The sequence below is a fragment of the Phasianus colchicus genome, chromosome 9 (assembly GCF_987193195.1).
Source record: "Phasianus colchicus chromosome 9, bPhaCol1.hap1.1, whole genome shotgun sequence".
In the NCBI taxonomy this organism is placed as follows: domain Eukaryota; kingdom Metazoa; phylum Chordata; class Aves; order Galliformes; family Phasianidae; genus Phasianus; species Phasianus colchicus.
The window spans coordinates 9,850,304-9,877,751 of record NC_143444.1 but is presented as its reverse complement, the minus strand read 5'-3'; the positions used below and the strand labels follow the sequence as shown (position 1 = coordinate 9,877,751).

At 45.3% G+C, this 27,448-nt stretch overlaps 2 protein-coding genes across 8 annotated transcripts in view; both read left to right on the top strand.

Annotated features, from left to right (window-relative positions):
• The first annotated feature begins 475 nt into the window (after positions 1-475).
• Positions 476-9,769, top strand: LOC116230532 (P-selectin-like). Of its 5 annotated transcripts, none has more exons than XM_090146119.1 (17): positions 476-566; positions 937-1,034; positions 2,648-3,031; positions 3,103-3,210; positions 3,373-3,555; positions 5,137-5,322; positions 5,441-5,626; positions 5,764-5,949; positions 6,068-6,253; positions 6,391-6,576; positions 7,170-7,355; positions 7,489-7,674; positions 8,126-8,311; positions 8,435-8,557; positions 8,955-8,985; positions 9,289-9,382; positions 9,496-9,769. In XM_090146119.1, exons 2-16 carry the CDS (start codon positions 977-979, stop codon positions 9,341-9,343), a joined length of 2,430 nt encoding a protein of 809 aa, XP_090002245.1. In that variant the 5' UTR covers positions 476-566; positions 937-976; the 3' UTR covers positions 9,344-9,382; positions 9,496-9,769. The 5 variants fall into 5 exon arrangements, with proteins under 5 accessions (XP_090002245.1, XP_090002244.1, XP_090002247.1 ...); XM_090146118.1 differs by lacking the exon at positions 476-566 and adding an exon at positions 699-816; XM_090146121.1 differs by lacking the exon at positions 476-566 and adding an exon at positions 705-853.
• Positions 9,770-9,779: 10 nt separating this feature from the next.
• ATF6 (activating transcription factor 6) overlaps positions 9,780-27,448 on the top strand; it is a 73,585-nt gene continuing 55,916 nt past the window's right edge. For all 3 annotated transcript variants that reach the window (XM_031595780.2, XM_031595779.2, XM_090146124.1), the window contains exons 1-9: positions 9,780-9,987; positions 10,111-10,187; positions 11,616-11,712; positions 12,016-12,110; positions 12,603-12,732; positions 12,888-13,094; positions 15,490-15,710; positions 21,913-22,098; positions 22,210-22,301. In XM_031595780.2, coding sequence (XP_031451640.2) covers positions 9,918-9,987; positions 10,111-10,187; positions 11,616-11,712; positions 12,016-12,110; positions 12,603-12,732; positions 12,888-13,094; positions 15,490-15,710; positions 21,913-22,098; positions 22,210-22,301 — 1,175 coding nt within the window. In that variant the 5' untranslated portion in view covers positions 9,780-9,917. The remainder of the gene's footprint in view (positions 9,988-10,110; positions 10,188-11,615; positions 11,713-12,015; positions 12,111-12,602; positions 12,733-12,887; positions 13,095-15,489; positions 15,711-21,912; positions 22,099-22,209; positions 22,302-27,448) is intronic.

Here is a 27,448-nt window from a genome sequence, read left to right as displayed (position 1 = left end):
CATTTTGCAAGGATGATGACCAAAAACAGGAACAGAATTTCATTTACACTGGCCAAGCAGAAAGGCATTGTAATGAGTTATGGATTTTGTAGATGAGTTCCTCCTTTTGTGTTGTATGAGTCCCACTGGAGCATTGTTTATTTCTCTGGAACTGGGATGTGCATGTGAACCAAAGGGCTTCTGCCTTGGCTTTAACTGGAAGTGAGCGGAGCAATTCCCGCAGAAAACCTTGCCAAAATGATACTACTTAGAAGAAGAATATGTGTAAAAATAAGTATATGGTGATAGACTGTACACAATGGGCACCTTCCTGAAGCATTGGTAGATGTTCATAAAGGACATCTAATGGGAGAAAGTTTCCCCATCCCACTTTTGAACCTTTCTCATAAAGATTTAAAAAAGCAGAAACAGGAAAATACATTGTGTAACTAATTGGTCTTAAGTGGTATATGACAACTCACAGCCTGCACAGGATCTGGGAGCCGCACACCACACTCCTGCTCTGCTTGTGCAGGTCCACACACCTCATCCTGCTCTGTCCTCTCTTCACTGCTGTCACCTACATGGTGGGTTGGAGGGCTCTGGGTGGCCGCACACCAGGCTGGCCCCTCGCTGGGGTCTCAGTCTCCAGCTGGCAGCAGGTGCCTGGCAGTGGGGAGCACAGCTGGGCAGGATGCGGGCTGGCAGAGGGGCTGGGTCAGGAGGGGAAGAAACTGAGGGGAGGGAGCGATGCTCTGTGGCTTGCAGGAAGTGTGAGTAGCGCTGCCTGCCCAGGGCAAGGGCCAGGCACAGCAGGCACCCTGCAGCACCGGCGTGGTAGGTCTGCCTGCTCCTTCCTGCAGGGACAGCTGGGGTATGCTCGGGTAGGGGGCAGGGAGGGTTGTGGGTGGGTACCCTGCTGCTGGCAAGGATGCATGCTCATGCCCCTCTCCCCAGCACACAGGGCACCACTGTGGGACAGCGCTGCGCTCGGAGGATGTGGGCTCTCGGCTCTTGTGGTGTCTGCTGCCTGGGCATCGCTGTCGTCACATGTGGTAAGGTGCCCACCGTGACCCTGAGGGAAGGGGAAACTGGAGAAGGGCAGCAGAGTTATTTTGGGGGCCCCGCAGACACGTGGCTTTGGTGCCTGTAGGATATTTGTTTTGCACATTGGCACTGCAGGGGGAAATAAATGTGCTCTGTCCTAGAAATCCTGTGTGATCTGGGTCCGTTTACAAAAGACCTTTCGCAAATCAGCAGAAGAGCAGAGGCAAAAGTAGAAGTGTCAGGAGGAGACTGAGATTTAGGTCTGCAAGGAAAACAAAAATACAAATGCACCTTGAGTGCTGCGAGCACTGTGCCAAGCTGCACAGGACGGGAGGCATGGGAGCTGTCTGGGTTGCTAATGGAACCCAGGTGGAGCTCAGCTCAGGTGCGTGGGGAGAGGTGAGACAAGACTGAGCATACAGGGCTGCATGAGCTGGAAGAATGAGGCAGGAGTGTCTATGCATGACAGGCAGGCTGTAGATTTGCTCTCTGGTCTTTCCTGGGGTCTGATCCTTTTTGGGATTCTTAGGGGAGGTGGTAGGGGTCAGGGCAAGCTCCCAGTGGTTGCCCTGAGCTGTGCCCTGGGAGCCCATGAATTGAGAAGCTGGGCTGCTGTTGGAGTGCACATTTTTCTTGGTTTTGTTTAACAAAGTGGGTAGTTGGATCTTCCACAAGGAAAACCAGACAAGTTGTAGGGATTTTGCATAGGAAAATGTATGGTAACTGGCCTAGCTAGAGCCCTATTTATATCCGTGAGGCCCTGTATTTGTATTTAATCTGCAATGACTAGAAATTTGCCTTCACAATGAAAGTGTAAGATGTGCTCTCCCATGACAGGGTATCTCAGGTCTGTTGCTTGGAGTGACTTTGCTTCCCACCTTACTTTTGGGCTGCTTTCTGCAGCCGTGGGCATACCTGCTTCTAGAGAGAAGGGAGGAAGCTTTTTTTTTTTTTGTGGCAAAAACTTCTTGATTACATCAAGTTGTGGTGGGAAACAGAAGCAGTATTTCATCACAGTGCCTTCCATTTCTGGGTGTGGGTTCCAGTTAATCTGGGCTTTGCTTTCTCTGGTGGGCATGGCCAGGACGTGAACTGCTTTCTGCAAGGCTGTGTTTTGCAATGCAGTGTTCTGCAGCTCTTTGGGCCACCTCTGGATCGGGGATGCAGTATGGCACAAGGATGCTTTTGGGCATGGGGGCATGCTTGGTCTTCTTTCTTGTGCAAAACCGACCCTCCTTTAGAATTGTAAATTAAAGAAAGTAGGGAAAACAAACAACTAAACAACAAAACCACACATGTGGAGCAATTTTACATGTGTAGAAGGAAATGTGTTTTAAGGAACTCTTTGGGAGATCTTTATGGTGAGGGACGCCCCAGCTCTTTCCCACCTTCCTCATTTCTCTGCTGCCCCTCTGCTCCACCATGGCATGTTCTGCCATGCCAGATTCTTACACATCTCTGTATACTCTCTTTGAACTCTGTTTTCATCCACACTTCCCCCACCTTTTCCCTCTGGTTGCTGGTGGCTCTTGGCCCTGGTGCCAGCCTCAGGTCTCCCAACCCTGTCCCCAGACCTGCACTGTCTTCCTGCAGCAATCCCAGACCACATCCTCTCCCGCAGGCGTGGTGATGCAGGTGGGAGCCTGGACGTACTACTACAGTGAGGAGGACTATGAGTGGGACAACGCCAGAAGATACTGCCAGACTTTCTTCACCGACCTGGTGGCCATCCAGAACAAGGAGGAGATTGAGTACCTCAATCGCACCGTGCCCTATCATGGAAAATACTACTGGATTGGCATCCGCAAGCTGAAAGGTGTCTGGACCTGGGTGGGCACCAAGATGGCACTGACAAAGGAGGCAGCCAACTGGGCCACTGGGGAGCCCAACAACCGCAAGTTCAACCAGGACTGCGTGGAGATCTACATCAAGCGGTCATCAGAGGCAGGCAAGTGGAACGATGAGCCTTGTACGAAGAAGAAGAAGAAGGCACTGTGCTACAAGGGTGAGTGGTGAGAACAGGGGGAGGGCTGAGAGCAGGACAGGGCACCCCTTGATGATGGTCAATGTGTACAGTCTCCTGCCAGCCCCTGATCTGCGGCCTGCATGGTGACTGTCTGGAGGTCATCCAGAGCTACAAGTGTGAGTGCCACCCCGGCTTCGAAGGAGACAACTGTGAGAATGGTGAGTACCCAGCAGGCTCTGCTTGGGGCTGAGATGCTTGTCCTGGATGGTGCTTGGGGCTGTATATCCCCAAAAGACCCCTCTTCTGTTGGAGAGCTGAAGCCCCAGCACAACACACAGGTCTGTCGTGCTACTGACAGGCTGTGGCTGCATCTCTCCCAGCTGTGCAGTGCCCTATACTTGAGCCCGGAGGAACGTACATGAACTGCAGCCATCCCTTTGGAGACTTCAGATACAACTCCACCTGCACCTTCTGGTGCCCAGAGGGGTTTGAACAACGAGGTGTGGATGAGCTGCAGTGCCTGGCTGATCGGCAGTGGTCGGCGGAGACCCCCACGTGCATAGGTAGGCACTGCCATGGACTGGGGTTCTGGAGTGTGGCACTGATGCTCAGCATCATTCCCACAGTGCATTCTGGTGTGTACATGCAGCAAACCCTTGCAATTTCCCACATGCTGATGCTCAATCCCTGTTTGTGTTGGGGTACAACTGATGTCCTGGCACCTCCATCATGCTAGAGGCACTGACTGCTCCTTGGGAAGGTCCTGGGTGCTTCAGAAGGACTTAAAGAAGAGAAATGGGAGCTGTCACATGGCTGGGGGATGGGTGCACCCTGACTTGGCTGGGCAGAAGGGCAAGAGGTGGTGAGATAGGGTGGAACAGGGCAGGCAGGAAACCACTGTGGGGAGAAAGCCACAAAAGAACCAAGCTGTGGTGTGTTATGCAGAGAAAGTCTTCCTGTTTGTATCTCGAGGACTTGTAGCTGCTCTGCTGGTGTCCCAGAGGCACTGAACTGTTTTGGGTTGGGGTTTGTGTGGAGCCTTGCTCCATCTGCTCTGTATAACAGGTCTACGTGTGGTTACAAGGATGTGACAAGACCTGAAGCAGGTACAGGACACAAAGGGGTATCTCCTGTATGGAGAGCCCCAGCAGTATACAAACTATTAAAACTAGCAGCTTGCCTTGCAGTTAGCGCTGCCAGTGAGGCAGTGCTAGGCAGGCCAGTGGCCCAGGGATTTTTGGAGCTAAGGGAGCAGGCACCAAGGGCTGATGTGATGTCATTTTTGTGGAAGTTCCCCCATTCAGCAAGTTGCCCTGACCTTTCCTGTCCCTGACTTTCCAAGTTCTCACATCTGGTTTTCCAGAGCACAGCTCTGTTTTTTCCTGCTTGATGTATGATGGATTTTTCTTTTCTGCAAAAAATTGGCTGACTTGGTTGCCAATGCTGATAACAGAGCTGTGTTAGTGAGCATTGCCAATTGGGTTTATTCCAACACCAAGCACAGGCTATGGCTGCGACAGGGTTGGACATGCCCTGGGCACTACAGGGATATAGGATGAGATGGCTGTGCTCACCCCATCCTCACCAGCTCTGCCTGTATCTGGTTGTAGCTATTACCTGTCCTGCAGTGGTGGATCCTGAAGGAGGCTGTGTCAACTGCTCCCACTCACACGGAGCCTCTGCCTTCAACTCCATGTGCACTTTCTCCTGCCAGGAGGGCTTTGAGAGAACAGGATTAAAGAGGCTTTGGTACATAGCCGAGGGCGCCTGGTCAGGGTCCCTCACTTACAGCAAAGATAGAGCCAGTGTGCCTGGGTGCTGGGTTGGGAGGTGGATATCCTATATGGAAACAGGCTCTGTGTAAGGTGCCCATGGTCTTCTGCCATGGAACTGTGACCCAGAGAGTGCCAGGGATAAACCAGGTCCTGGTACAGCAGCAACTGCTTCTCACATGGAGCAAAAACCACTGTACCAACGGTGCTACTGCTGTGTCCAAGGAAGTGAGGCTTGCCATCCAGTATTGAGGTAAGAAGGGAAGATCAAACACATGCCACCTCAAATTTGGGTTTATTAGGTTGGAATTAAACACTAACCTGTGTATTCAGTTCCACCCAAATCCTGCCCTAAGACCTGTTCTCTTGCAGCTATCACCTGCCCAGAGCTCAGAGCTCCAGAGCATGGAGAGCTGAACTGCTCCCACCTTCATGGGAGCTTCGCCTTTGGCTCCATCTGTGACTTCTCCTGCCAGCCAGGGTTTGAGCTCATGGGGTCACAGAGTCGCAAGTGCATGGCCACGGGGAACTGGACTGGAGACATTCCACAATGCAAAGGTAGAGATGCTCCTAGAACTTTGGGATGGCATTAGGATGTTCTTCAGCCTCTTAGTCCCAGCAGTTCAACCCCACAGTAACTCGGCTGCTGCTAGAAGTGTGCCTCTTCCCCCCGCAGCTGTCACCTGCCCGGCACTCAGTGCTCCAGAGCATGGAGAGCTGAACTGCTCCCATCTCCATGGGAACTTCACCTTCGGCTCCACATGTGACTTCTCCTGCCAGCCAGGGTTTGAGCTCACAGGGCCTGTGAGCCATCAGTGCACAGCCATGGGGACGTGGACTGGGGACACCCCACAGTGCAAAGGTAGAGCTGCTGGTAAAGATGTCACTGGCCTGAGATTGGCTCTGGGATGTTCTCAGCTGCATTAGCCTTCTCATCCTAACAGCTGAGCCTTGTAGCTTCCTGGCTCCTGCTTAAGATGTGCTTCTTTTACTTTTCAGCCATCAGCTGTCCAGTGCTCAGAGCTCCAGAGCATGGAGAGCTGAACTGCTTCCACCCCCATGAAAACTTCACCTTTGGCTCCATCTGTGACTTCTCCTGCCAGCCAGGGTTTGAGCTCATAGGGTCACAGAGTCGCAAGTGCATGGCCACGGGGAACTGGACTGGAGACATTCCACAATGCAAAGGTAGAGATGCTCCTAGAACTTTGGGATGGCATTAGGATGTTCTTCAGCCTCTTGGTCCCAGCAGTTCAACCCTGCAGTAATCCAGCTGCTGCTAGAAGTGTGCCTCTTTCCCCTGCAGCTGTCACCTGCCCGGCACTCAGTGCTCCAGAGCATGGAGAGCTGAACTGCTCCCATCTCCATGGGAACTTCACCTTCGGCTCCACATGTGACTTCTCCTGCCAGCCAGGGTTTGAGCTCACAGGGCCAGAGAGCCATCAGTGCACAGCCATGGGGACGTGGACTGGGGACACCCCACAGTGCAAAGGTAGAGCTGCTGGTAAAGATGTCACTGGCCTGAGATTGGCTCTGGGATGTTCTCAGCTGCATTAGCCTTCTCATCCCAACAGCTGAGCCTTGTAGCTTCCTGGCTCCTGCTTAAGATGTGCTTCTTTTACTTTTCAGCCATCAGCTGTCCAGTGCTCAGAGCTCTAGAGCATGGAGAGCTGAACTGCTCCCACATCCATGGTAACTTCACTTTTGGCTCCATGTGTGCCTTCTCCTGCCAGCCAGGGTTTGTGCTGATGGGGCCGCAGAGCCGTGAATGTGTGGCTAAAAGAACCTGGACTGGGGACACCTCACGATGCAAAGGTAGAGCTGCTGCTAGAGCTCATAGTGTCACTGACAATACCACAGAGCTGCCCTGTGCTGTCCTCTGCCTCTGCCAATTGTCACTTCAGCAGCCCCAACACCATGTGCACACACAGGCCCATGATTCTCACCAGTGTCCCCCTCCACAAATGGTGACAGCACTGGTGCCTGCAGCACTACTGCATCACATCAGCCCTGAGCTTTCAGGGTGGGAGCCATGCCCCCAGCTTGCCCTATGTCTGCATCCAGAAGGCAGCTTCCAGCTCTGTCGTGCTGTTCTGTGCACTCTTGATACTCTGACACATGCTGGTACATCACTGAGGTCCTGCCATCCTGTCCCAGTAGTGAAAATCCTCTGTCCACAACGGCCACCTCAAAGAGTTGCCACTGACAGCCCTGCAGAGCAAGGGACTGAGCCTGCCAACACCTCCCTGTCTAGGCATTTACACTCCCTGAGACCAGGACACCATCCCCTGCACCTAGCAGGCACAGTCAGAATTGACCCAGAACTTCTGGGTGCCCCATCTCCAGACATGGAGATGTGCTCCTGCCAGCATGTACAGGATCCGCCCTGAGACCTGCTCTCCTTGCAGCTGTCACCTGCCCAGTGCTCAGTGCTCCAAAGCATGGAGAGCTGAACTGCTCACATCTCCACGGGAACTTCACCTTTGGCTCCACGTGTAACTTCTCCTGCCAGGCAGGGTTTGAGCTCATGGGACCAGAGAGCCGTGAGTGCACAGCTATGGGGACCTGGAGCAAGGACACTTCACAATGTAAAGGTAGAGTTGCTGCTAGAGTTTGGGGTGTAACTAGTATGGGGATGGCATTAGGATGTTCTTCATACTCTTGATACCAGCAGTTCAACCCCACAATAACTTGGCTCCTGCTTAAGGTGTGCTTCTTTTTCTGTAGCCATCACCTGCCATGTGCTTGGTGCTCCAGAGCATGGAGAGCTGAACTGCTCCCACCTCCATGGGAACTTCAGTTTCGGCTCCACATGTGACTTCTCCTGCCAGCCAGGGTTTGAGCTGATCGGGCCACAGAGCCGAGAGTGCATGACCACTGGAATCTGGACTGGAGACACCTCGCAATGCCAAGGTAGAACTGTGGTGGTCATATCTGCTCCTGGACTGTGTGCCCTGATGAAGAGTTGCCCCTTCCCCAGGATGTATCCCCAGTCTCTCCTCTGGGAGATAGAGGAACTGACCCATGTGCACTCAAGCAGTGTGAGTGGAATGGAGCTGTGTAAGGATGCAGGGATGGAGCCCCCATTGCTGCCTTTATCCCGACACTTTCTGTGACTCCAGTAGGCCTATGCACAGTGAATATGTAGCATCATGAGGAGGCAGACTCTCTGAAATCTCCAGTTCTTCTGAGAACTGCCAGGACACTGCCCACTGCTCTGTGCTAGCAGACTGCTTTCCCCAGGATTCCTTTTCCAAGCACCCCAGCTCATGGCAGCTCATCCCCTGGCTCTCTAGCCCCTGTGCCCTCATTCCACTGCCAACAATTCTGTCTCATGAGTGTTGCTGCTGTGCTTTACCTGCAGCCATCAGCTGTCCAGTGCTGGATGCCCCCAGCCATGGCCACCTCAACTGCTCTCATCCACATGGGAACTTCACGTTCAACTCCACTTGCACCTTTTCCTGCAAGGAAGGATTTATCCAGATGGGAGCAGAGATGCTCAGGTGTGCAGCCACAGGGAACTGGACCAGGCATCCCCCAGTCTGCGAAGGTATGGTGGGGCTGTGCTTCCCAGCCTCCTGCAGTACATCTTGAGGCTGGAGGAGGCACCCAGCAGCTTTGTCTCTGTGGAATTCCTCTGATAACAACCTGAGTGTCTGTGGGCCTTTTTCAGAGGATTCTGCTGCCTTTCTGAAACAAGTTCTGATTTACACCAGCACCAGTGCTCTGGCAGCAGCTGGCCTTGTGCTTTCCGGAACGCTCATTGCCTTGCTTGCCAAGCGGCTCAGCGACAGAGGTACTGAAACATCTGCAGTCAGGGTGTGCTTTGGCTAGGGACTCTCAGAGCAGGTGGCTACAGAGCCCCAAGAAAAGGGTGTTGATCAAAAGAATTTATAGATGTGACCGTTCCAGTCCACGTCCTGTGTGCTGTGGGTTGGCTCAGTCCAGCAGCACCTCCCTGGCCCTGGGTCCTGCTGAGAGCATCAGCCACAACTTGGGGGCAGAAACAGAAAAACACCATCACTGTTGAAGGGGCAAAAGGCAATTATCCCAGGATGAGATGGAATGGGATTGCGTGACAGATTTGTTTTGGTTTGTCAAATCCTTCGGCTGCTTTTCAAGCCTTCACTAAAAAGATCTGACTCTTTCTTTTCTGTCTGCACTCTCCATGGACACTTCAACACCACTCTCAGAGGAGAAGAAGAAGCTCCTGAACCCCACCAGGTAAGATTTGTATTTGGCAGGAGTGTCTCTAACTGCAGACAGGTGGATATTATTGTAGACACCTCCCTACTACCATCACCTCTACCTGCACGTGTGAGGCTGCCTGTACAGCAGTAGGAGCATAGCTAGGGGCTGATGAGGCTGTGCCAACTAGCATGCTTCAGAATACAAGGATTCTGTAGCCTCTGCAGGGTGCAGCCCATGGGGAGAAATGGCTAAGACATGAGTGCTTTTCTCATGCAAGCATGATGTTCCTTATCTCTTTTTTTCCCCCCAGCTGACACTCTTTATGTTTTTTCCCAGTGACCTGGGGGCACCAGGCATCTTCACCAATGCAGCCTATGACTCCACCTTGTAAGGTGAATGCCAGCGCAGTGCTTGCAGCACATTGGAAAGTGTGCGTGAAAAATCCATCTGCTTCTGGGCAGCACCTGGGCTTACCTGGGTAGAAAACTCAGGGAGCGTGAGCCCAGCCACCTCACTTGTTTCACTCCTCCCATCTCACTGCAGGCAAAGCGGAGCCAGAAGCGCTGTTTCCACCAGCACCAACCCCGACGGTACTTCGCTTTGCCCTGCAGACCCTCGCTGCCTGCTGGCCTGAAGCTGCGCTCAGGGGCTGGGACTGCAGAGCTCTGTGCCCACCCTAGTCTATACCCACACGTGGGCAAAGCCTCCGAAGCAGCAGGGGCGTGGAAAAGCGGACTGTAGCCCCTTCCCTTCGCCGGCCCGCTGCTGGGGCCGGACCCGTGCCAACGGGGCTCTCAATAAACGCCTTTGTCCTCGACCGAGGTCCGCGTGCGCTCTATGGGAGACGGTCGCAGCGTGGGGGCGGAGCGCGATGGGGGCGGGCGTAGCGTGTCCTCTTGCGGCCGCCGTAGGTGGCGGGGCTTCTGCCGGAAGTATACGTGTGCGGGAGTAGGAAGCCGGAAGCGATGGCGGCGATGAAGTCCGAGTGGGAGCCCGCGGGGCTGCTGCCGGCGGCGGGGGGCGGCCTCGACTGGGGTAAGCGCGGCTGGGAGGGGTCGGCGACCGGGGATCCGGGATCCGGGATGGGCACGCGGCGCGGCCGGGCGGAGCTCGGCTCCCTGCTCGGCGTCCGGTGCTGAGGCCGCTATCTCCCCGCAGAGACGGTGCTGGGCGAGGAGCTGGGCGAGCTGCTCGGTGCTGCGGAGTCGCGGCGCGCCTCGAAGGACGAGCCCGACGTGAGTACTGGCGGGCTGGGGCGAGGGGAGAGCGGTGCTACGGAGCCGTGTGGCGACGGCTGGAGGGCGTCACGGGCACCTGCGGGCCGGGCGGGGCTGCCCGTCCCTTCATGAACCGTCAGTGGCACGGCGGTGGGTTTGGAAATGGCGTCTAAAGGCACGCGTTTGTCTGTTTGAGAGTTTTTTCTTCAACCTTTACTCCTATGCAGCGTATTAAACCCTGCGCTTCTCAATGTATGCTCACACCTCCTCCTGGCTCTGTCCCGGGACGTTTGCCTCGTGGATTTCCCACTCTCTGTACCTCCTCCTGCCTTCCCTCTGTTTGCTGTGGCTTTACATACAGCTTCTGTGCTGTCCCACATCAGTCCCGGGTACTATTAGCATTCCTATAGGAGTTGTAGGACAGGCATTAGGGAGAACTTGGGAACTGCTGGATTGTGCAAGGCCAAGCCATCACCTTTCAGCATTAGTTACACGTGGGAGACTCTTACTGCACAGCTTGGGCTGTGGCTTCTGTTCATTCCTTCTACTGATGTGCTCTGATGAGCTTTTTCTTCATCCTTGCCTGCAAATTTCTGTGCAGTCTGCAGACTTTCTGAGCCACCCTTTATGAAGCAAGCTGAGAATTTAAAGGAAGATACATTTTCAGGAAAGGTTTTAGCAAGTAAATCCTATCTATGTATTTATATAAACTGAATGTATAACGTTAGAGAGCACTCTGTTTTTTATGCCAGCGCTCATAGAAATGTTACATTTTGATAGAGAGCTGAGGCTTAGCAACAGAAAAATGTGAAGCAAAAAGGTGACTGTTGTTTCAAGGGTTGTACAATAACTGATGTGTAAGAGGTGATTTTAGTCTCCTTTTTTTTTTTCCCCCCCGTTGGTTTATGAGCCTGATGTCTCTGGTTTTAGAAGGTGGTGATGTCAGTTTATTCAAGTGTAGTGAGGCCTGATTCATCTCTGAGATGGTCAGTATGTTCCTGAGCAAATCACTCCTTGAGTCTCTCATTCTCTCATTAAACTGATGTTGACACTACTTTCGTTTACAAAGTGCTTTGAGATCTGATGATGAAAGAGCATTAATCTTTCAATGAAGATGAAGGTGAGTAATGGCAACAAGTCACCAATCCTGTAATTTATTCAAGGTGGTTCAGTGACTTCACTTAGAACTTTTGCTTTACAAATTACTGACAACGCGACAGTAATTAACGGTATTCTTGAACAGAAATGCTCTTATTCTATAGTTCCAGGCTTTAAAAGAAGCCTCGTCTCACGTAGTCCAGCTGAGAACACTCCCTCTCAAGGCTGTGTTCTTAAGGCAACTGAAGTGATAGTCCCTTTGCTTGTCCAGAAACGTAAGAATGAGAATGTAACAGCTGATGGTCTCAATGTATATTGCCTTCTTATCTTGTTTCTTTTTCTGAACAGTCATTTCAGGAAAATGATCTGTATAACTTTCATTTTGACTTGGATTTGATGTCCTGGGACTCGGACCTTTGGAATATTACAAGCCACTCTTATTCAGGTAACTTAATAGCTGAATTTTGCAAGTATGACAATTCCATCCTGCTCCACAAGGGTGAGCTGTTACAGCTTTATGGTACTGGTAATTTTTGTGGAACTACTTGATCTACGGTGAGAAGTTATGCTGTGTTTCTGTAGCATGGGTCCAGCTGCTAGGAGCTGCCCTACAATCTAAATATCTTTAATCTCACAATTTTCTGCTGTGTCTTGCTTTGGGGATTAAATAGCTGGTGTAGAGTGATGTTCTTTATTGATTTCCCCTTGTTAAAGACTTGTACAGAGAAAAATTCTTCATCTTTTGCAGATGCAAATGTGAAGACGGAGCCCTTATCACCAGCCCCTTCAACTTGTTCAGTTCCTTCTCCATCATCTGCGGACTCTCCAGTGCAGAATGTACCTGTATGCAGAAACCTCCATGTAACACAGATAGCAAGATTAATTCAGGCTCAGCTGAGACAAGCAAAAAAAAACTATTGATTTATCTATTTGGTCAACTTCATAGCATAAAAAGAAACTAATATTTATTTTTTTTCAACCTTTGTGAAAACAACTTTCCTTCAACTATGTTTTCCTTCTTCTAGTCCTGTAATCCATTCCTAAAAAAATCATGTTCAGTTGTGTTTATTAGTCTGTTTGCCAAACAAAATACCTTCTAAAGGCGTCTGAGTCTAGCAGTTGCTGGTCTCTCCACCCTTTTGTTCTGCTGATATAGAGTGGTGGTGCTTTGGTTGTCAGTGGTACTTGACACTGACTAGAATAAGATAGCAAAGGAAAGCCTTTCTCCTATTTCCTGCAGTAGCAATGCCTGTGAAAGACAGTTGTATTCTGAATTTCTTGTAGTCACTTTTATCTGCTTCTGAAGCAGTAGTCTCCTCTACTTTCTGTTTACAGGATGATACGGACTTCAGCTGCAGTTCCCAGATGTCTCCTATCTCCCTCTACTGCAAGAGCTCCAGAAGCCCCGCATCCCCTGAAGGAGATGCAGAGAAGAAACCGATTGTTGGTGTCACTCCTCGGTCTGGTACGAGAGATTGAGTTACTTAGATTCCACACCTATGGATACATCAGTTTTAACAGATATAGATGAATAATGAAACATACCAAAGACCAAGTTATCACTACTGAAATTTTACACTTCCGAATTTCTCATCTAACTCAGTCCCTTTCTTTTCCTAGCAAATAATTCTGTGAAGACTCTGAAGAGATGTGGTCAGACAGCGTCTAGGCCATTGATACAACCAAAACCTCTTTTGCCTGCTGTACCTGAGGCTCAGGCTAACATTGGCATCCCAGCTAAAACTATCATTATTCAGACACTTCCAACACTTGTGCCACTGCCAAAGCATCAGCCAGTAGTTAACATCCAGCCAGCACCTCCTAAAGGTAGGTGAATTGTCATCATGGAGCCAGGTCCTAGGGGCAAACACTATGTCGGTTTGGGGTAGTCTCTAGATTGAAGTTACATTTGGCAGGTGGAACAGGAGGGGTAGGATTAAGAGAAGAGTGATGCATGCTTTGCTGAAAAAGCTTTATGGTAAGAAAACAACCTAAATTCTCTCTTGCATAGCTGTGTGGAAAACATCAGGTACCTGAACATTGTGTGGAATAGAAGGCAATATGGCAAAAGAGGCTATCCTGAGCATTAGGAATTGTGGAGATAAAGCTGCTATCTGGATGATCTCTAGGGATCTTTTGCTCTGCTCTACTTGTGATTGGCAAGTGATGCATAAGGTTAATCCAGTTGTACTCTGCTTTAACCAAAGGAAGATCAACAGAGTCAGTAAGGATGGCTGAATGAAACTTGAAAACATGGGAAGGAGCAGTAAGCCACTTTCACCCATGTGAAACATGAGTTTATGGCTTTTTGTCTAACTAAATAATATTAAATAAGATATTACAAAATCTGCTAAAAGTTATGAGAGTGGTGTTAGGAGTTAGAGTACTTCCTTAAAACTATAAGCTGATGATAACAAGGCAAATCATTTCCTGTCTATCTGTATGTTTTCATTCCTCCTGTTACTCTGTAACTGGTTTATTTAAGCCTGGGTCTTCATTTCAGAATCCTAAGCATTATTTACTTTTCTGCCAAGAGAGCAGGAACGTTACTTGCATTGCAGAAATAGTCAGATGCAGTTGCCTGTTTTCACCGCCTGATGGCTGCAGATTCTTGCAATTTACTACACAGACGATAACTGGGAGGGAAAGGAGATAAATACATTCAGTGAAAGTATCTAGAAATTATTTTAATAGTGAAAAACTTCTTTCTTATTAAGTGCTCATCCATCAGGAACTAAGCCATAGCTGCACAGGCTGACATTTGTTGCAACATGCCTAAGACTGTTAGTCTACTTAAAACACAGGTCAGCGCAGTCAGCGTGACCTAATTCTTACTGTCTGATGTTCCAGCTGATAAAATACCATCTGGAATGAGGGATGTTGGAAGTAAAATTTTTTTGTTATAAATACAGTACTATGAAGATCAGCTTCTTTTCCCTGAGAGCAGCTTCTATGAGGCACTAGAGAGAAAGAACGTGTTTACTTTGATGGTGCACTTTAGAATTCTTAAGTGCTACTTCTGTCACAAAAACCATAGGGACTTTTTTCATTTTTAAAAATTCTCTGCACGTGGCAGGTGCTGCCAGATTAAAAGGAGTGTGAAGAACAATACCCTTATAGACCCTTTCATGAAAGCTTAGGAGAAAGCACAGTGTTAGACCGTCACATGTTCAACGCATAAAAAAATTGTTGGAAGTATCTCAAATTTACCATTTGAAGTTGTTGAATAGGGTAGTGCTAACTTACTGTGCCTTTTAAGATCATCTGTACAATAAGGAGACCTAATCCTACACCTCGAACATTAGACCATGGAGTACTAGGTAAATGACTTCATCTTCCAGAAAGTTGGCTAAGTGTTGTAATACAGAGTCATGCATATTGATTGGAATGTCAGCTGGAATGTGCTGCTTCTAAAAGGCAGCCAGGTCATCTTGTTACAAAGGATTAAAGAGATGTTCATGTGCTTTCATGCAAAAAAATATTACTCGAGCACCTGCTTGAGTTAAATGTAGTTCTTGGACTGAAATTTCTTGGATGTGAGTGTTCTTAATTCCATTTCAAAGCTCTTTGGAAATTACCTCATTTTTTCTGCTTGTTTTTCTTTAAGTTCTGTTCAGTCTGTGCATAATGTTTCTAATATGTGGCAGTACTTTTTTTTCCAACAACTTGGTCTTGTCTTGTCATAGTGTGAGTTGAGGCATTAACTTGTATTTTGAAACTATAACTTTGTTCTTTCCTGTTCTTTTTTTTTAAGTATGAGTCACTTCTGTGTAGTAACATTTCCTCTGAACAGAGCAGTGAAATAGCGGTGGACAAAAGGGAGAAGAATTAAGATGAACTGATTAGGTTCCTTGAAAAAGTTGCTTTGTGTACTTCAAGCATTAGCAGTACTGAAATGAGTAATGCTTCTAAAAAGTATTGATTTTTTTTTATTTTTATTTTTTAAATTAAATTTGAAAAGCCATTAGGTTTGGGGGGAGAGATTGATGTAATGAATTCCTTTAGTAGGTATAGTTTTGGTTTGCAGGATGGGTTAAGGTTAAGAGCCACGCAGACTAATTTTGAGACTTTTTTTTTTCTTTTCCCCTGTGGAGCGTACTAATGCTGAAAATGAGCAGTGTGGATCAGGGGAGCAAGACTTCCTACCAGCTGTATCACTGTTGCCCTATAAACGGATCATATACAAATCCATTTCACACTCATGTTTGTTCTTGCGTTCTAGGTCAATCAGTGGTGCTTTCCCAGCCTGCAGTGGTACAGCTGCAGGCTTCTGGGGTGCTGCCTGCCTCCCAGCCAGTCATTGCTGTCGCAGGAGGAACCACGCAGCTTCATAATCACACCGTGAGTGCACTGCCTGCGACTGCTGCAAGTGGCTCAGCAAATGGCAAAATCACAATGACTAAACCCTTGCTCCAGAGCACCACACCGGCAATGGGGCTGGATGTAAGTACTGGTTGTGTGATGATAGCCAATAATCAAAGGTTGGCATTAACCAGTTTTCAGTTACCTGTGCACCAAGTGTCATAGGGCCCCCAGGACACTTCAGAGTTTTTTTGTTGCCTGAAGTGAAGGAAGGTGCGTTTGGGTGAGGATACTGAAGCTTCTTATTTGTGGCCTTTAGACTCTCAGGTGTTGTTCTTCTCTGTAGTATTCCAGGCACAATTGTTGTGAGCTATGCCCTGTTGCATCTCTGTGTGGGGGAAGAAGCAGTGTCCACTGACAGGAAATTTGACAGTATTGTGACCCACTTACCTGGCAAGGATCATAAGTTTCACTGTGCTGTTCAGTTGGCAGCAGTTCAGTGTGGGTTCTGGCAGAGGTGCTCAGCCATTAGTATTTCCTAAGGACACTCACTCACCATCTGTTCTGCCTCTCTTTCTGAAATAACTTTTGTGAAAGGTGTTATTAAGGCAATTAATTTTATGCCTCTAAAGTGAAGAAATTAACAAATGTGAATGTTGGGGAAGTTGTTCTTTATGAAATTGCAAAGGACATGGGACAAATAAAACTGGAACGACCTTAAATAGCTGAAACTTAATAAGGTGTGATATGGAATACTTAATGTTTGAAGCCTTTAACCCCTGTACTCAGCAGGCAGAAAATAGCATTGCTGTACTAAAGGTAAGTTAGCCGTGCTGACTGTTAGCTGTGTGTTCATTTGGCATTAATGCAGAACAGAGTGGAAGTGTCAAACTGGTTGGATAACTTTCCAATGCATTAATTATTTAGTAGCTCAGACTCATTTTTTACCCTTTCTTCAGTAGTGTCACGCTTTGCAAAAGAATTTCCATTCCAAATGACCTATTTCTGCTATCAAGAATTTTCTCATGCACAGAAACAAGCATTATTCCCAGTTTCAATGCAAATAGAACTCAGGTTCTTCAGATGTTTTCTGTTCTGCCTGTCTGTTAGTGGTAAAGTTGTTCTCTTCTAACTTTGAAACTTCAGTTAGACATTGGATCCGAATCTTCTGGAAAAATGGAGTTCCATCTTTGCTTATGAAGCAGAACTTCTTGTAGGGGTTTCTTCTTGAACAATGGAACCCTTACATAGTTTTCTTGCTGGAAAGCATACCTGTCTAGGTGAAGAGATACTGTGCAGTAACAGGCACATTGGCTGTGCTGGACCAAAACAGAATTAGATTTGTGTAACTGTGCAAGAGAACTGCATTAGTATTTTCAAATTGTCTTGCAGGCTTAATTAAAACTTGTAGGATTGTTTTTCAGACACTATTACCACATATTTTCAAGCACTGACATCTCTCCTTTAACTGAGAGAGAATGGTAAATCTCTGCTGTGTTTGTCATCTTTGTAATATTGCTTCAGATATTTGCTGTTGAGAATCCTATTCCACATGTCAGTGAGCCTCTGTAATGGACCCTGACAGAGCAAAGGACTTGGCATAAATTTGAGCAAGGTCATTGTTACAGCTTAGCCTAACAAAGTGGTGATATGGGTTGCAGCACCTTCTCATCATGCAGTTTGTTTGAGATTCCTCTTCTTGCCTCGTTTTCTTCTACATAACTGTGTACCATTTGTTCTGCCTGACGTGCCACCTTGGCCACCAGAAGTTTCAGTACAGGACACTGATTCTCAGAGGCATGTGCCTTCTTTGAAAGGGAATTTTTGTACAATGTCCTAGCAGCTCAGAATTGCTGGTCACTCTTAATGGTAAATTTTCTTCACTTGTTATGTTTGTGTCTTGGCTGCGTTTTTTAATTAAGAAAAAATTACTTGCTGCAAATAAGTCAGAAGCCACACTGCAATGGAAACTTAATTGTTAATTTTTGAAAGGCAGAAGAAGGGCAGTTAGAGGTCATTATTAAATAATAATAGCTAGATATAAAAAGCCAAGCTGAAGAACTCTGTCAGTACTCATTAGATTTATGGCTCCCTGTAGTCACAATGAATATGGCATCTTGCCACTGTGTTAATATGATATTTAATTGACAAAAGCTCGTGATAGGTATGCAGTGTAATGATAGTGTCTGTGACAGTCCGTAGTCAAATATATATCCTGGGTAATGGTTGGCTATGTTTTAAATGATGGTTGTGTGGGTATTTTCACCTAAAGAAGTTCTAAGGAGGCAATTTTAAGACTTGGTGTCAGCCTAAATACTGGACATCTTACCTATATTCACCAAAGCATGAAAAAAACAGCTGCAGCTGCTCTTTGGTACATATTGTGAAACAGCACTTTGAAGGAGAACAAATGTTCCAGGATACAGGCAGCATCAATGGAGTTAAAACATCTTGCAACTGCTGTAGACACCATATGTGGCATTCAGAACTGCACAGATGTAGCTGTCATATGAGCTCCCTAACACATGTTTTTGTTTGCTAATCTAAGCAGATGTTGCAGGATAAAAAGAAACACTGCAGAACTTTCTTTTGGGTTTAAGAGGGATAAACTATGAGCTTAACACCCAGCCCTTCAAATGGATCAGGCTAAGATTGGTTGGTACTAATATGTGTGGTGCTCATCCTGGTGGGCACGTCTAGGCAGCATGCCAGCAGCAGAGGAGTGGAAGGCTTTCATTGCAGTTATTCTTCACTAGGAAACTGGTGAAGAGCTTTTCACTATGAAATTGGACAAAAGACATGCTGCCTCTGCAAGCCACTCTGCAAGCCAGCTGGAGGAAAGAAGCTCTTTTTAAAAAAAAAAAAAAAAAAGATTGCTATTCCCTTTGCAGTTAAATGGTATGAGGATACAAGCAGTAGGCGTGCAAGGGAGTCCGGTTCAGTTGTGTGCTTATAGATCCTTCTTATGTTTCCACTCTAGTGAAAAAGGGTTCAATTCTAACTCCTAACTTTGTTGCTAATAAAAAAATGATTGTGTGAAATTACTCAGTGTAAGTATGTATTTCTGTTAAAGAATCCCACTTTCTGTGCTGCGCATTGAGTAACTTTAATACGAGATAAACTCTTGTGTTCTGTTGAGTTGGAGAGACAATCTCCAGATTTTTCAACAGAATAGAGAAATGCTTTTATAGGTTTCGTGTTTCTTGCAGTTAAGATGTATTTTCAAGGGCAGCAGCTTTTATAAGTTGAGGTAAGAAGCCAACTAGTGTAAAGCTGAGATGGGTTGGGCTTTCAGCTCTGTGTTAATATTCCCAGTGTGTGTATCCAAAGCCCTGGGGAGGGCTGTTAATTTTTGTCATTAAATTAACTTTTGCCCAGTGACCTGTGTGCTGTCTTCTGGCAGGAGTATATAATCGTGTGCCACACAGCTTGCATCCAAGTGGAGGTTACATCTTGCTCAAACTTTGCAATCCTATTTTGAGGTAGCAGAGTTTATTTGTAAAAGTGCATGGGTTTTGCAACGAGCCTTTCCCTTCTCTGTATTTACAACATCTGTTGGTTTTTTATGTGATGGTGTAATTTTTAGAGCTGGGAAGTAAGAATTTCATCACTGATTAATGTTTGGTTTTAATGCTGTTGTTTTCCATTTAGAGTCTGTGTCCCTTGAGAACCAGAAATTGTTAAGTTAGCAGAGATGTTTGCTACCTTTCGGCTGTGTTCAGCTCTTCTGCAAAGAAATATTGTTTAAGCTGTCTGTTGTTATGAACTGGTTCCCCCTCTTTCTTTTGATTATCAAAATGCTCAGCAGTCGCTGTGTTTGTCTTGGTGCCAAGCCAGCTGTGTAGTGCCTGGTGCTGTACTGCTTCCAAGTTTAAGCACTGCTGTTATTTCACTCACACAGCTCTTTCCACTTCCTGCATCAGAGTTAGGTAGGAACAAGCATGCAGTTAGGGTTTACTCCCTGTGAAAAGCCAGGCAAGTACTGGAGGGTTGGCCAAGGAGCCTGAAGTATTTTAGGGATTGTTTGCTAAAATAAAATGAATCAGGGACATAAATAGTTGTTTATTTATGGAAGCTTGGATCTAAGTGAGATTAATGTGTCGTTGACTGACAATCAGTTATTGCACGTGGACCTTGGATCGTACAGGACAGAGCTGCTGTTCATGATGTTGTTTGGAGAACACTGATTAAAGGAGAGCAGTTGAGATTAAACACCACCTGAAACGTAGCAGTAGGGGTGGAAACAGCAATAGAGGTACCGTTTAACATGCCTTCAGTGTACAAACACTGTGCTGCTACTTTAACTCCAAGATTTCTCCAGGGGTGGGTAGATTCACCAGAGGTTCCAAACACTAAAAATAAAAATCTGTATAGTGAGTAATTTTTAGCAAAGTATGCAAGCAAGAATTGGTCATCTTTGTTAAACTTCAGGATGCAAAACCTCTTTTTAAAAGAGAGAAAAGTAACAGTACTTGTTTGGAGTATCACACAACTCAGAGAAGCCAAAGCTGCTACATGAACTCATGCCTTGTTTTTTCATCTCTGGATAGTTGAAGTCCTGGCTCCAGACTGGTATGTGTTATGTATTCCAGTCCTCAGTTAGCCCAAATCTTGTTTTTATTTTTTTCTCCAAAAAAAGTTTTCTATGTCTCTAGACATTTGCTTACATTAAGTATTGTAGCATTACAGAATTCATCACAAAGCTTAGGGCTATTGAGAACATGATAAAATCCATTCCTTTTCCACTCTCTTCTAAAAGCTAGAATAAGTACAAGCAGCTTCACTTTCACAGGCTTTTGATGGCAGCAAACGAGACATGTAATAAATGATCTTTACAGAAAGCAATTAGATCAGCATGGAGGCAGCCCAAAATTTTAATGCACTGTACCATGTATTCTTAGTCTCTGTCACCAGACCCCAGTATCATGAAGAAGAATGACACCCTGTAGCCAATTTTCCTTGTAGACATCAGAGCTCTACAGCAACATATTGTTATATGCCAGTATACACAGAGTTCGAAAGCTGTGATTTAAGGTTCTTTAGGCAGCTAAACCTTAACTATCTGATCTTTTTAATGCTACTGTTCTATGACTAATTTGCTTAGTCTCCCTACGCTTCTAAAGTAGATCTCATCTGTTTTCTTCAGCTTTCATGCTCTAACATAAATGTTACTCCAGGGTATGTGCTGGAGGCTACTGGAGGATACTCAGATCTGTGTAAGATACACCATTCGGTTGTCTCTCAGAGTAAATATAATTAAATCACATCCTGTTGTGGCTTAACGATGCGATGGAATTCTTCTGGTTTTAATAAAAGAAAAAACACAGTTGCCATTGCTGATCTGTGTGGAAAAGGAAACTTGCAGAGTAGCCTTTGAGCTTGGAGTTTCAAGTTGTTTTGTGTAGCTCTGCCATATCAATCATCGTTGTCTTTCTCAGCAGCAAGATGCCTTCAGTCTGGGTCGTCCCACTCCGTGCAAACCACAAAATGACTAAGTGGTAAATGAAGATAGATTGTTCTGCTTCAAAAAGGCAGCAGAGTCACCAAGGCTGCTGGGAGATAGGGAGGAGTGCCTTTGAAATGTCCCTGTCTGATCTCACAGTCTGAAAGCCAGCTAGTAGCTGGAGTTCATTCTGTGCTCTCCTGGAGTGTATTTGCTGATTTGGCATCATCCAGAAGGAATCCAGTTTGTGTGCTGTTGGACACTGCTGAGTGAAATCAAGCATATTAAGTGGAATGATCAGGAAATTTGAATCAAAAACACTCTTGTTATATAAGTTAAAATGTTAATGTAAGATACTCCCAGATATATGCCATGTACATGCTTGATACACATAGAATATGTAGTCTGAGATCAGCTACAGTATTAAAAACTGTATAACAGAGCTGGAAAAAGTGCAGAAGCAAGTGCAATCATTACAGAAATGGCTTCCATTCAGGAGAAACCAAAAAACTAGGACTTGGGAAAACAGCTGATTGTAGCCTATGTGTATTACATGTTGAAGTGAAGACGTTCTTGCTGCCTTGCAGACCTGTAAATATGTATTTACTTTGTTTTGGTTGATTAAATCAGACTGCTGTTTGAATGTACTTCGTGTGTCCCCTGCAAAGGTTGAGAATGCAGCAGAGAAGAGAGATGATGCAGGACTTGTTTAGTTTAATTGTCCATGAGCTGCAACTCTTGGAGATGTACGTTGATAACTTCTGTGCTGAATACATTGGCTAATTTGAGGCAGAATGAGGGATGCAAGACTTATGGCAAAGTAGAGAAGCAGTAATTACATATGAAGTAGAGGCACTTGTAATTGCATGCTGTTAATAGGACTCTGAATTGCCTCTCTAGATCAATGTGTTGAGAAGACAGCAGCGCATGATCAAAAACCGCGAGTCAGCCTTTCAGTCACGAAAGAAAAAGAAAGAATACATGCTAGGACTAGAGGCCAGGCTGGAGGCAGCCTTACTGGAGAATGAAAAGCTCAAGAAAGAGAATAGCACGCTGAAGAGGCAGCTGGATGAAGTGGTGTTAGAGGTAAGTGGCTGCAATGAAGGTCTGACTGTAATGAAGTAAGCATAATTTGGTTCGTTTCACTTCTGACATACCTTTGTGTTGCTTCTGTGTCTTCTGTTTTTTCCTCTCTAGAACCAGAAGCTCAAAGTATCATCTCCCAAGAGAAGAACCTTATGTGTGATGGTGATACTGGCTTTTATAATGTTGAATTACGGTCCACTCAGGTAAGCTGCCTAGAATTCCTCTTTACTGTATTCCTGATACAGTTGCTCGTGATTGTAGTTAGGAGTGAGTTTACTGTGGTTTTTGTTTGAATTTTTAGTGTTGGCAGTGTTGTGTTTGAAAGCCTTGAGCTCAAAGCCTGTCTTCTGTCCTTCATGCTTCTCATTCCCAGGGGCGAATTCATCTATATAATGGGTGTTCTTTTGGAATCTTTCTCAGCAACAAGACCTGAATCTTGTACTTCTCATTTCTCTTGAGCTTGGTGTTTTGTTAACCAGTGCAGCATACAGCATTTTGCTTCGTCTATACCTGAACAGATTAAAGACCTGTACTGAGAATCCTTTTAGAGTTGAGAGCTTTGGGAGCTCATTTGTTTATTTGTACCCACGCTAATCTCAATACTATTAATTCAAGCTGCTTCTAGAACCCAGTGCAGGAAATCCCACTGTTCATTCCAGTGCTTTGCAGTTCTGTCCACTAGGTGTGAAAAGCTATGATTTTCCCTTTATTCTTGTGCTATGGATCTGGTAACGATGTTGCTCTCCTCTCTTTCCCTCCAACAGCTTTTAATAGTCTTGAAGGCTATTTCTTTCCTTCTTGTAATCCTTTTTGTTTTTGTTTTGTCTTAGGTATTTTGTTGTGAAATTTCAAACCATGCAGATTTCCTCTTATTTATGCATACCTGCCATTAGGGAACAGCCAGACTCATGAATATATGAGTATCTGTATCTGTATATAATATACATAAATCAAATTTTGAGCTTTTCTAGCTCCAAAGTCTCTGTTGAATTGAGATGCTATCAAGTTGTTACTGCCTTGTCTCCAGGACTGCCAAGGTTCTGACAGATGTATATTTTAACAAGTTAACTGTTATTTTTAAGCTAAGAAGTGTGTTGGGCTAGTTGACTGACTCTCTTTTGAACTGTATCACTGTGGCATAGGAACTAGAACAGCAAAAAAATGCTGCATTGCTTCCCACCTGTTTTACCATCCCCTGGATGAGAGAAGATTAAAAGGAGATGTTTGTTACTTGTATCTGTATTTGACCTGACTTTGGAACGTAAGGATCTTTTATAGGAAGTTGATGACTTTTTCAAAAGAGGAGGGGAAGGGTATTTCAGTAGATTCTTAGTAGTCATTAATGTCTTCATTTGTCCTTAAAGCCCATATCAAACTAAAGGAATGAGATGGGCTAACTCTGGAGGAAGGGTTTGTTTCTGTCCCGGATAAACTTCTGAAATGTTGGTGTTTTGTATTTTAATGATGTTAGTAAATTTGCTAAAGATGAAATGACTTTTCAAGTATTTGTACTTCTTGCAAATACTGTTTCTTTTCAGGCAATGAAATGCGCTGATAATTTTACTTTGACAGGGATGAGGTTAAAGAAGGCTGTTTTTTAGTGCATTTAGGGTTTGTCTTGGGGATTTTTTTACTATTAAGCAGAAAAATTAGCTTCCTGATACTATGTGATTGCTTTTGATATCCCACCTGCATTTGTAAGCGTTACTGCTCACTCAAGAAATGCTATTCTTGGTGAGACATAGAAGAGCCAGAGATCTTCCTGAAGCCAGCAATTCTAGTTGCATCTCCATTACAGCGACAAGATAGAATACTTGAAGCTTTTGTTAGTTGTGAGAGACTTGGAAACAGAACAGAAGATGAGAGTAGAAAGTCTTACTGCAGTGCTCTGAAGTTGATGTGTCAGCTTCTCTGCTCCAAGGAGTGAGTGGTGAGACTGATAGCAAGGAACTGCTGTCAGGGCAGACTGAAAGGTCAGTTTGCATTCATTATCCTTGTAATGACTGGCAACTTCAGAAATGAGACAAGGTTAATTTTTTGACCTATTGGATATTTTATGAATTAGGTAGAGCAAGAAGAAATTCTTGAATGTCTGGTTGCTCCTGGCCAGTGTTATAGCAGTGTGTGCCAGTGTAATTGCTGAGACTGAATGTGTGGTCTGAATCAGAATTGGATTTAGACAGTGAAGAGAAATGTAACTGCATATTAGCAAGGAGCTACTCTTATCTTCATTTTCTTTTTTTATTCCCAGCAGTATGATTAAGCAATCACAATGCAGTTAAAATACTTGGCTGTATCGAGGTGATGTGAACATGGATTGTGCAGCATCCTTTGGAAGGCTCAGAATGTGGAATGTACAAACCACTATTTCACATCTCACTCCTCCCATGTACATTTCCTTACGTTTGTAGAGGTGTCACTGACTTGTAGCACCATGGCTGGGTAGTTGTGATTGCTGTTGTGCTTAGTCTGTAACGAGGGAGTTTCCAATACATGTGATGTTTTTTATCTTAATATCTGTGCTAGCTTATAGTTCAGCAAAAGAAGTTAGTTTCCATGAGTTACTGACTGCAGAGTATGTAATTTCTATACAGAAGTCAACTGGAGATGAATCTGATTTGAAGCTTTGTGAGATGGTTACCATTTCCGCTGTGTAGGAAATTGTCTGCAAACCTGTATGGAGGCACAACAGCATTCAGGCACAAAATGTTTTGGTTCAAACATATTAGCAGTGAATATTGTTTTATTTAAAACCAACGAACCATTGCAAAGAGAGAGTGACATCTGAACAAAGCAGAAATGTGGGAATTTCATAGCCTAAACTCTGCAGCAGATTTTGCAGTTGTCTTAGTTGGCTTTATTGTAAGATACTTCTCAATTTTGTAATCGGAAGTGATGGGATTCTTTGAAGGCTGGAGGTAAAACAAAGGAACAGACATAGGTTTTCTACTTAGCTGTCTATTTCTGTCAAATCAGAGAAGCCAGGGAAGCGCCCCGGTCAGCCCTGCAGACCATTCTTGGCTTCCAGAAGGCCAGCAGAGGAACCCCAGGTAGTCCTTCCTTCCTGCAGGGAGCGCAGCCACTTGTTGGCTGTTTATTAATGGTGAGTTGTCTGGGATGCTCCATGGAGGACTCTGAAGCTGATGATGGGAAGCGGTCCAGGATGTGGCAGCCCTTGGCAAATGAATTTAGCACATAAGATTACTCTGCTGAAACAGAATGCTGCCTGCTGACAAGTATGTTGTGTGTGTAGGTGATCACTAGCACTGAACTGGTGAATAAGAGAGCGGTGCAGGGAAACTAGCACATCAGCCTCAAAATACTGCTTGAGAATATTGGAAGGAGTGTCTAGTCCTGTTCACATAACCAGTGACAAGAAGCATTCTTCACTCTTAGAAATGGCACCATGTTATCTCTGATAAAGAATGTAATCTAAATTCAGTGAGAAAGAGAAATTAATACTTTCTGGTTACAAAAGTGGGTCTGATAGAGTTAACTGTTACTAAACTACTTTAAGATTGTTTATATTAAATATTAGTGTAGAATCTGAAATTTTGAATTATTAAAAGTAATTTAGTGAGAATTCTATTAGTAAAAGCCAACATTTGCTTTATACGAGATGAAAAGTGCACAGGAATGTCTCATCTGTGTGTCAATAAACTATTCTCTAATCTTTGCATATTATTTAGTTTTGGATATAGCATATATAAAAATTTCCTTTTATATTATTACTTAAGAATGATTGGTGAGGTGCATGAAAGGAGAAGGGTGCACTTTGATTTCATTCCTTAGAGAGGTCACCCTTTTGCCTCAGCCTTACATACCATGAGGTGCAAGGCAGGAATTGGCAGCCTGCACTGTTTGCACAAAAGGCAGTGAGAGCACAGGCTTTGGCATGCAGCTGGAGCAGGAAGCACAGCATCTGGAGGCAGGTATCTGCCCTTCTGCTTGCCTTCTGTGAGAGCGTGCGTCGGTCAGCGCTGTCAGGTTCTCAGCTGGCTTCACACCCTGAAAGAGTGCTGACTTCTGGCATTAAGCAGCATCTGATTAGCTGTACTTTTTTTTTTCTCACTCACTATAGGAAATCTGAAAATTTTCCAGACTGGTGATTTCCGTATTTCTCTTAGAGCATGCCAGGGTACTAACCAGATCTGAGAATGCGTTAAAACAATGCTGAAACAAATAGAAACCAAACACATGTGCTAGTCTGAAGAACCCATGCATTTATTATTTATTTTATTTATTTTCTTTTATTTTTCTTCTCTGTTTCCATTTGAATATAAATTATTTTGTGCATTCTTTTTAAACCAAGTTATAGCCCTACTGGTAGAGGCAGCAAACTGCTGACCTTCTTTTTTTGTAGTAGGAACAAAAAAGTAGGAAAGGGAAAATGTCACAGAAGATGCAAAAGATGAATTCTCTGCATTTCTGCTTCTTGAGGCAGCAATGCCTGTAAGCCTTGCTTGCTTGTGGCCCTAGCACTGCTTTTTTTTGGCTATGAAGAATATTCAGCTAGATACGCTGCTTTTCACACTAATCAGTCTGCTCAAATTTACGTGGTTATCATCTAACAACAGTTTTAGAGCATTTATAAGGATAGCCAGCCAGAATGTCTTAACCACTGTTTTCGATATTTAGTGGACAGAAAACAAAAAGACTAAGTTGGAAAGAGGAAGGGCAGATCTATGAAGAGACTGGAACCAGGGTGGGGAGGTTGAGAAAGTGATGTGGGTTTATTTTATTTTTCTGCTTACAAGTCAGCCATCTCTGCATGGCTGGAATCCCTTTCAAATAGGAAAACGAACTTGGTGATGTAACCAAAAATTCTTAAGCTGTGTTTGGGATGGAAGATGACTGAGGTGGTGATTGATGCAGATAAGTAAGCTTCTGCTTCAAAATCTCTCGTGTCCTGTTGACCTGTAGCAGCTGCACTGGAATTGCTGGCCTTTCGTAGAGGTTTTGATGCAGCTCCTCCCTGGAATGTCTTGATGGGTTTTCCTCTACTTTCTAGAACTATCCTGGAAACTGAATAATCTATTTACAGTTCAGAACCACTGAGCAACCTGCAAATAAAGGCACTTGCCTGGGTGGCTGAGAAATAGGATTTGTCTGCTGCTGTTGCAGTCTGCAGCTTGGAGAATCAGTAATTTTCAATTCTTGAAAGACTTAAGGGTGTGTCTCACTCTTGTTCTGGTAGCACAAGCATTGGGCAGAAAACAGAAGTAGTAAGGTTAATCATCTTCTACAAACAATGAGGAAACCACCCGAGGGTAGTTGAGCTGCATGCTACCATGTCTTGCTCTTTGTAAGCATGTGGCAAGCAAAGCATAAATCTTTGCCCATTGGGATG

Excerpts from the sequence above, each read along its gene's own strand:
- LOC116230532 (XM_090146119.1), top strand. The coding sequence starts at position 977 with ATGTGGGCTCTCGGCTCTTGTGGTGTCTGCTGCCTGGGCATCGCTGTC. Across the intron at positions 3,032-3,102 it reads GAAGGCACTGTGCTACAAGG|TCTCCTGCCAGCCCCTGATC; the intron begins GTGAGTGGTGAG and ends CAATGTGTACAG. Across the intron at positions 7,675-8,125 it reads AGACACCTCGCAATGCCAAG|CCATCAGCTGTCCAGTGCTG; the intron begins GTAGAACTGTGG and ends CTTTACCTGCAG.